At 44.4% G+C, this 9,267-nt stretch overlaps 1 protein-coding gene and 1 long non-coding RNA gene across 2 annotated transcripts; both read right to left on the reverse strand.

Moving 5' to 3' along the window:
- Window positions 1-3,049: 3,049 nt before the first annotated feature.
- On the reverse strand, window positions 3,050-4,313 carry LOC118705562. Its single transcript, XR_004983716.1, has 2 exons — window positions 3,329-4,313; window positions 3,050-3,114 (listed from the first exon to the last, which is right to left on the reverse strand). It is a non-coding gene; the product is annotated as an uncharacterized LOC118705562 (long non-coding RNA).
- A 1,935-nt stretch (window positions 4,314-6,248) lies between these two features.
- Window positions 6,249-6,960, reverse strand: SF3B5 (splicing factor 3b subunit 5). The gene has a single exon (XM_036414421.2). The coding sequence runs from the start codon at window positions 6,824-6,826 to the stop codon at window positions 6,566-6,568; it is 261 nt and encodes an 86-aa protein (XP_036270314.1). The 5' UTR covers window positions 6,827-6,960; the 3' UTR covers window positions 6,249-6,565.
- Window positions 6,961-9,267: the final 2,307 nt, after the last annotated feature.

Consider the following 9,267-nt stretch of genomic DNA (forward strand, 5'->3'; position numbering starts at 1 on the left):
AGGACATGTGACCAGGGTGTGGGTTTGATCCCTTGATTGATATTATGCTCTCACATCCATGTTTCTCTCTCTCTCTCTCTCTCTCTCTCTCTCTCTCTCTCTCTCTCTCTCTCTCTCTCTCTCAAAAAAAAACACACACAAAACACAACAATATATATATATTTAAAATGAATATTTTATTTAAAATAAGTATATATTTAAAATTAAAATATTGGGAAGGTTTTAAATAGAAATGAGTGGTTTGAATTCTCCTGCCTTCGCTAGAGCAGCTGGAAATATCCCCAGAGGCTCATACTGGCCTACCCTTATCTTAACACTTATAAATCCTACTTATCACTCATGCGTCTGCTCAAAGACTCTTTCTCAACAAGGTCCTTATCCATACCCTCACTGGCAGTTTGCAAAGTCCTTATCCATACCCTCACTGGCAGTTTGCAATAATCTTTTCATGTAAACTCTCTAGCCTTTTTTCTTTGCACTTACCACTCACTACTACAGATCAGAGTTATTTATATGCTGCTGTGTTTATTTTCCCAACTGACATCCTTCTAGGGTAGGGTTCACATCTTACCCCAGGATCATCACTTTATAGCTTACAAAGTGGATTTCTAATTACAACATCACTGTACATAAATATAGAGTTGACTTTCTTCCAAGTTAGCAGGAATCTATTATTTCAGAATTCTTTCCAAAAGTAATTTCTATCAGAGCATCGTCTGCTGCCCTCCTGTGTTTGACACAAATATAACTTTAGATCAGAACAAAAAAGAATAACTGGATCAATGAAATTTATTTGGACTCTGTTGGGAAGCATGAGACTTGGTGGAAAAGTTTGTAAGGAGGACATTATTTAAAATTTTTTTATTTTTTATTTATTTATTTTTTTTTTTAAGGAGAGGCAGAGAAAGAGAAAGTTAGAAACATTGATGAGAGAGAAACATTGATCAGCTGCCTCCTGCACACCCACTACTGGGGATGTGCCCACACCAAGGTACATGCCTGTGCCTCGCCAGCACAGCCAAGGGTATGGCGAGCTTGAGCGGGGGCGATGAAGGATGGAGAAATGATAGACAAAGAGAAAAAGCTGGGTCTAGGTGGATCTTCTGTGCCTGGCTGAGGACAGAACAAATCTAGAAGCAAAGCTGATATTTATAGTCAGGGACAAACAAGATAATCTACAATGTTGTTGTAAGTTTCACTTGTTTGGGCAGCACTTGGGGCCCTTCTCACAGCCCACTAGCTACCCAGGAAAGATGTAGGGAGCAGTTACAAGATCAAGCTTAATTATGCTTAGAGGATTGTGTCCTCAAAGCTGGAACTTGTTTGCGACTTTGCCAGCAGATCAGTCTGAGGCTTAACCCTATAACAGCTTCCTACACATGCCCTTTACCAGAATCGAACCTGGGACCCTTCATTCCACAGGCAGAGGCTCTATCCACTGAGTCAAACCGGTTAGGGCAAGGAGGACATTTTTAAAAATATATATATTTCATTGATTTTTCACTGAGAGGAAAAGAGAGGGATAGAAAGTTAGAAACATCGATCAGCTGCCTCCTGTACACCCCCCACTCCCCTGGGCATGTGCCCGCAATCAAGGTACATGCCCTTGATGGGAATCGAACCCAGGACCCTTGAGTCCGCAGGATGAAGTTCTATCCACTGAGCCAAAGCAGTTTTGGCAAAGGAAGACATTTTGATAGAAGGGAATTGCGTGGAAGGCTGCCTGCCCTGTTTATTGGAATTCTGACTTAGAGGAGACTTAGAGGTGGCGCCCCTAATTATTCCTGACCTTACCAAATAAGCCTGTACATGTGCAGACCCCTAGGTGATGGCTGGAATCTTTATGCTTAATCCCTGGATGCTCTTGCCCAGAGGACAATGTAAACTGTCCTCCCAAGATTACGTATACATCCCCGCCCTCCAGAGCCACATCTTCTAGGTAGAAATGGAAGCCCAGAGAGAGAGGCGGGTGTGGGAGGCCTGCAGGTTGACGGCAGCCTCCACCTTGGTGGAATAATTCTGATGAATTTGGGAGCTCATGGTTGTTTGGCAATAAGGAATTAAGGCAGAAAAACACGGTGTTGGCTGGTCTCAGAGGCTGAGGTAGTTCTGAAGGTGTGACTGATAAAGACAGTGGAGGGTGGTCAGAGGCTGGAAGAAGGAGTGTCCCTGGGTCTGTTTGTCCCAACACTGTTGAAGCAATAGACAGATCTGGGACTGCCAAGAGCACTGTCCTTACACTTTGAATATTTCTGTGTGTTTTTTTTTTGTTTGTTTGTTTTGTGTGGTTTTTTTTTTAAATCTGAGACAATCACTGATATGAAACTATTCTAATGTGATTTTTACATACTCAACCTATTTCCTGATGAGATCAGTGGTGATATTAATAAATGTGACTTGATATGTATAATGACATGTTGTCAACATTTAGAAAGTCTATATAACTCAGTAAGCCAATACTTTTTAAACTACTAATGCATGATGTTGCAAAATAGGCATGAGTAATAGATCTACTCAAAGTTTAAGATACACGAATACAGTTTAATGGAATAGAGACTGAAAAATTCACTGATTAAATTCCATACCATAAAACTTTTAAGAAATTACTACTTGTTGGGTTTTGCTGGTGTCAAAGATTATCCACAATTACTTGAAAAGGTTATTAAAAATGTTTCTCCCTTACTACATGAGTAGATTTTTTTCATACTTCAATGAGAACTTCATATCTCAGTAGTTTGAATGCCGAAGTAGATAGGAGAATATACTTTGGCATTCAAAGCTTAGGCAGTGAAGGTGTGCCAAATTGTTTAATAAAGACTTTTGAAAAAGGAAAAAGTGTTGCCCCGGCCAGCGTGTCTCACTGGTTTGTGTTAGGATGCATAGTGAAGGGTCTCGATTCAAGTTCGATTCCCTGTTAAGGGCACTTGGGTTGCAAATTCATCCCTCATCCAGATCAGGGAGCCTGTGATGTTATCTGAAAGGGGACCTGGCCCTTGGTGGGGTTGGTTAAGTAAAGTGTGGGTTCTTGATTTCACAATTTGAGTCCAGATGACTATGAGGGAACATTTATTAAAGCTGGAGATGTAAACAAGCAAGGGATTAACATAGAAGCAACTAGTACCGTGGTCGGCAAACTGCGGCTCGCAAGCCACATGCGGCTCTTTGGCCCCTTGAGTGTGGCTCTTCACAAAATACCACGGCCTGGGTTGAGTCTATTTTGAAGAAGTGGCGTTAGAAGAAGTTTAAGTTTAAAAAATTTGGCTCTCAAAAGAAATTTCAATCATTGTACTGTTGATATTTGGCTCTGTTGACTAATGAGTTTGCTGACCACTGGCCTAGGCTGTTCTGCCTTAGCCTCTGGGAAATCAGAAAAAAGACTTTGGGATCAGCTTCAGGGGTTAGCCTGGGACAAGCTGCTGCTGCCCGTTGCTCCTCTGGTTGCAAGTCTCCTGGGGTGAGGAACCTTTATTCTGCCATGGGCTCCTGGGTATTTATAAACCATCCAAGAGCCATACAAAATTATCAACTTAAAAATTAGCCTGCTATATTTGATCCAACATTTAATTAACTCACCCTTAATGCCTTGGCAGAGCCCTACCAAATAATAAGGCCCACAGGAAATGCATGCCTGTGGGAGAAATGGGGGGAGAAGAAAAGGGAATGGCTGGGGTGGGGGAGAGCACACACTGGGTACTTTGTCTTGAGGTCTTAGCTTCTTCTCAGCAGATGAAAATCTTAGGAGAGGGGTAGCAGAATATTCTGGTTTTCTAGGTGTGCTCCTCCAGGGCTGTGGTCTCCTCTGACTGGTGTCAGATGGTCCTGGTGTTACCCACCTGGTTTTGCTACTTTTATAGGTCTGGAGCTGAAATACAACTGAGGTCCAGATGCTACTTCCAGGGAGATGACCCCTGTATCTCCTGTAAATTGCTCTGTCCTTTTGTTTAGCTATCTATCTTTTTCCCTATTTTAATTGTTCTGGCTTACTGGCCTGTGTCTGAGGGAGGCAACCAATCAATGGGTCTCTCTCACATCAATGTTTGTCTCTCCCACTCCCCCTCTTTCACTCTCTCTAAAAAGCAATGGAAAAAATATCATTGGATAAGGATTAACAAAAACAATTTTTTTTTAAAAAGTGTTTTTTGCTAGCATGTAATGGTTTTATTACTGTCGTTTTAAATAAATTACATTTTTAAATTTTCTAGCAGTCACAAATCTCATTAACAAAGGCTCTGTAGGGTATTCAAGAACTTGTAGGAATGTAATGGAATCCCAAGGCCTATATGCTTGAGAACCACTGATCTAAAACATGACAGATCTTAGAAGGAGAAACAATTGTAATAACCTGAGCAATAAAGATTTATTAAAATAAATAAATAAAATAAAGAATACCCTTCAGCATTTCATGAAAAAAACAAAAAACATGACAGATATTATCTACACTAATGAAAGAGAAACATGCAAATCAACCATCCCTCCACTATGCCCACCAGCCAATCAGGAGCGAGTATGCAAATTAGCCCAACAAAGATGTTGGCAGCTATGGAGCTGGAGCAAGTAGGAGGCTTGGGTTGCTCCTGGCGATAGAGGGAGCCAAGCTTCCTGCCTGCCCTGGTCACTGCTGAAGGAGTGGCTGGAAAAAAAAAAGGGGGAGTGGGGAAGATGGGTCGCTGGGGGGCATGGCCAGCCTGAAAATGGCCCTCAGCCTCTCACCCAGGCTAGCCACGCCTCCCCCCCCCCCCAGCAGGGACCCTCACCCTATGGGAATGTGGCCAGCCTGTAAACCACCACAGGCCCCTCCCTAGGCTGCCCTAAGCCCAAAGGAAAACCTCACTCTGATCCAGTACACCCTTCAGGGAAAACCAGCCAGCCCCCATCCATGCACCAGGCCTCTATCTATACTAATAAAAGGGTAATATGCTAATTAGACTGGGAGACCTTCCGGATGTTCTTCTGGACAAAGCCATGATGGTGGGGCCAAGGTAGAGGCAGTTAGAGACCAAGAAGGGAGGACAGTTGTAGATGATTAGGTCAGGGTGGGATGGCAGTTGTGGGTGATCAGGCCAGTTGGGGGGGGGGGGGGGGGGGGGGGCAGTTTGGAGTGAGCAGGCCAGTGGAGAGGGAAGGTGGGGGTGAGCAGGCCAGCAGGGCGGACGGGCAGTTGGGGTTGAGCACACTAGCATGGGGGGGGGGGGGGGGGACACGACAGTTGGGGATGATCAGGCCAGCAGGCAGAGTGGTTAGGGAAAAATCAGGCAAGTGAGCAGTTAGGAGCCAGCAGTCCTGGATTGCGAGAGGGATGTCCAACTGCCGGTTTAGGCCCGATCCCTGTAAACGGGCAGTAGGACATCCTTTGAGGGGTCCCAGATTGGAGAGGGTGCAGGCCAGGCTGAGGGACACCCCCTTTCCCACCGCATGCACAAATTTTGTGCACTGGGCTGATAGTCACTTAATAAATTTGCAATGGCTCCCAATCTCCTTCAGGGTAAAAGTCAAAGTCCTTACATTGGCCTACTAGACTCTTACCTGTTCCCTATTACTTGTCTCTCTACTCTTTCCCTTGCTCACTCCCTGCAGCCATACACTTCTCTGCTACTCCTCCAACAAACCAGACACAATCCCAGCGTTAGAGGACCATTGCACTGGCTGTTCCCTTTGCCTGGAAAGTGATTTCCTCAGTGTTCTCTATGGCTATTACCCTCACTTCCTTAAAGTCATGCTCAAATGTCACCATCTCAATAATCCAACATAAGCATTCTATTTAAAATCGCAACCCTACCTACTCCCATCCTCTCTACATTTGCTTATGTCTACAGTTCGTGTGGCCCTGAAGCCTGAAACAATGCCTACCCTATATGGCTCAACAATATTTGTTGAGTGTTGAATGAATGAAAACTCTTTTGACAACTTGTCATTTCTCATGACATGTCCACAAAGTCCCAAGAGAAAGAGAAGATGCAATATCAGAGAGAAAAGAGGGCAAAAAGGCTTTTTGAGAGGGAGAAAAAGAAGGTGGGATACAATGATCACAAACCTCAATACTTAAGGCATTATGGGCCTGAAAAGGGCTCTTAGGAGAAGTCAGGGTGGGATAATATTTTAAGGCTCTGCACGGCGGATTTAAATGTCAGGCAAAGATCACTGCGCCCATACCCCTACCCACGTTTCTGGTTCGGACTCCCAACAAACTGCAGTCCCCAGAGCCCTCCCCGGACCCCTCCACTCGAACACAAGCAGCCCACACCAAGAGATTGAACATTTTTCTCAACTTTATGGAAAAAATCAACAGCGACAATCAACTAGCTAAAGGCGAGCCTCCCTATCCCGTCACAGTCCAGTGCTGTCTCCCCCCAACGTTCCCTGGCTTTGGGGTCGCCAAGGTCCCAGTTCGCAGGGGCCCTGCCCGTCTCCCCAACGCTGGGTTCCGAGGGTCCACACGAAGGCAGGTCTGCCCAGGGAGAGCAGGAGACGCCGGGGGGCATGCAGAATCGGTCCTCTTGGGTCAGGGGCAGCGGGAGGGACGGCACACTGGAGGAACACGGTGCTCCCCCGCTTACAGGGCAGGGCCTCAGTTCTCCTCGGGCTTGTCGGCTGGCGGCCCGCAAGGCTGCAGCATCTTCTCCATCAGGTTGAAGCGGACTCGCGCTTTGCTCTCATTCTCCGCGATGGCGAAGTAGTTGAGGAGGTCGAAGTGGCCCATGTAGGAGCAGTAGGAGTCGCGGTGCTGGTTCACCAGCCATTCCCACTTGGTGGTGTCGGCGTGGCCCGTGCCGATGTACTTGGACTGCAGGTGCTCCAGCTGGCTGTGGATGGTGTAGCGGTCCGTCATCTCGCCGCTTTCCTTGTCGCTCCCAGGTCAGGGGCTGCGGAGACAGGGAACCGTTCTAGAAAGCCACGCCGGGAGAGGGACCACTTCCCCGAACCTGCGAGCCGGTACCGTCGCGGGCGAGTGACGTCTCCGAGACGAAGCTGCGCACACTCGCGGCTCGGGGACTCGGAGACGGAAGCGGAAGTGTATTCTGTCCCGTCATTGGAGCTGCCTAGGCGACGCTATAAGTCGGCTGCCCCTGTCGAGAGTCCCGCCTCCTTTCGGAGAGCGTTGCATGATGGTCCACTGAGTGGCGCTTTTTCTTACAGGGATGGTTGCATGCTGGGACTTGTAGTCCCCGGAGCCTCCTGAGTGCAAACTTCTAGGAGTCCTCACCGCTGGGAGGGCGTGGTCGAGACGGTTTGCGTGCTTAGGCGGTTTGGAACCGACAGGAAAGGGAGAAACTTTCAAGTGGGATATGATAGGCAACTTGGGAAATGAACTTGATGTAATTTTGATTTCATCTACTTCCTAATTAGAGGGAGATTACCATGAAGTCAGGAGTAATCTGGTCCTTACTAGTCCTGCTCAGCGAAAGTTATGTCAACGCTTGCAGGGCCGCCGTTTCCTGCCTGTAGAACAAAGTAAAGTACCAGTTCCGACACTTCCGGTCCCCTCCATCAAGTCCCCCTTCCTCCAGCTTCTAATTTTGATATCCTCCTTCCAGCCATCACTCCACCCCACCCTGCCAGCCCGTGCTCCTCGGCGCTCCGTGCTGCTCGCCTCCCAAGTTCCCTGCACAGGTTGTTCCCTCCGCCTGGAATGCCTTTGAACCCTTGGCGGGCGCTTCCCCTTTAGGTCAGCTCCGAGGCATCTCCTTGAAATCGGCTTTGGCTACCCCGACAGATGCAAATTCCCCCCCTCTTTGCAACATGGATGTCGTCTCTTCGTTATTATCTCTTTATATCACATCTATTTTTTTTTCCTTCTTTTTTTCTTTTTTTGGTTTAACAACTTCCTCACACGAATACAATTTGCTTGAGAAAGTTTACTTTTTTTATATCTTTTATCATATGCTTCTTTTATGATATCCTCATAATCTGGCAGAGATTGTATTCTCAAAATACATTTGATGAATGGGTAAACAACTGCGTGACAGCCAAATGGAAAGAATTCTTTCCTGGGAGAAAGATAACTTTAAAACAGTTTGAAAAGTTACAAACTATATAGTTACGGTAATACTGTATTGAATATTGGAGATTTTCTAAGTGTAGATGTCAGGTGTTGTCACCACACACACAAAAAGGGTAACTATGTGAGGAAATAGATATGTTAATTACCTTGACTGTAGTAATCATTATAGTCCACATTTTAAGTAGGTATAAACAATTTTTAATTTTAAAAGAAGAAAAAAAGCAAGCAAAAATATTCTTTATGAGATCAAATGTACCAAAAATGAAAAGAAAAAAAAAACTTTTATTCTTCAGATTAAGCCTTGTTATGACAAACATTTCATTCCTAAAACGTACAGAGACTATGAATTCACCGTCCAGATATATCAAACATTGCCATTTTGCCATTTTTGTTTCCAACTTCATTTTATTTATTTATTTATTTATTTATTTATTTATTTAGAAGTAAATCTATGGAAACAAACTTGAAGTTCTCTGTGTTCCCCTAATCTACTCAAGATACTATCTTGAATTTAGAGTTAATTGTTTCTGAGCCTGGTTTTTTGTTTTATTGCTGAGAGTTTGTGCATCCACACACAATAGTGTTATTGTTATGCACATTTTAAAGCAGGCGTGGGGAACCTTTTTTCTGCCAATGCCATTTGGACATTTATAACATCATTCTTGGGCCATATTATCAACTTAAAAATTAGCCTGCTGTATTTGATCAAACATTTCAGTAACTCACCCCTAAGGCCTTGGCAGAGCCAGACCTAAGGATTTCTCGGTGCTTGTACTGCCTTTGGATCGGATGTTCCCCAACCCTGTTTTAAAGCTTTGTATAAATGACGCTCTGTATATGTGTAGTTATGAAAGTTGCTTTTTCCCTCCCAAAGCATGATGTCCTCAGACATTAAAAAAATTTTCAAATCTGATGGGTTGAATGAATTTCATTGTGCCTTTAATTTTCATATCTCTGCTAGTTACTGGGGAGACTGTCTTTTTTTATATGAAAAAGCTCTTGTGTTAGTATTTATTTACTTAAAATTTATCTTTATTTTTTTGTAAAAATTCTTTATTGTTGAAAGTAATGTCCCCTTTACCTTTATTGACCCCCCCCACCCCCACCAACTCATGTGGAGTATCTTTTTAATGTATTTATTTATGCTCTATGCATATTCATATTCTTTGCCCATTTTTAATTGAAATTTGGGGTTTTTTAAGTAATTTTTTAAGAAGATATTTGTATAGTCAGAATACTAGGCTTGTCAGTATGCAATGAAAATCTTC

This window comes from Pipistrellus kuhlii, unplaced genomic scaffold (genome assembly GCF_014108245.1).
Source record: "Pipistrellus kuhlii isolate mPipKuh1 unplaced genomic scaffold, mPipKuh1.p scaffold_m20_p_5, whole genome shotgun sequence".
NCBI lineage: Eukaryota > Metazoa > Chordata > Mammalia > Chiroptera > Vespertilionidae > Pipistrellus > Pipistrellus kuhlii.

Coding starts and splice junctions, on each gene's coding strand:
- SF3B5 (XM_036414421.2), bottom strand. CDS start 6,826: ATGACGGACCGCTACACCATCCACAGCCAGCTGGAGCACCTGCAGTCC.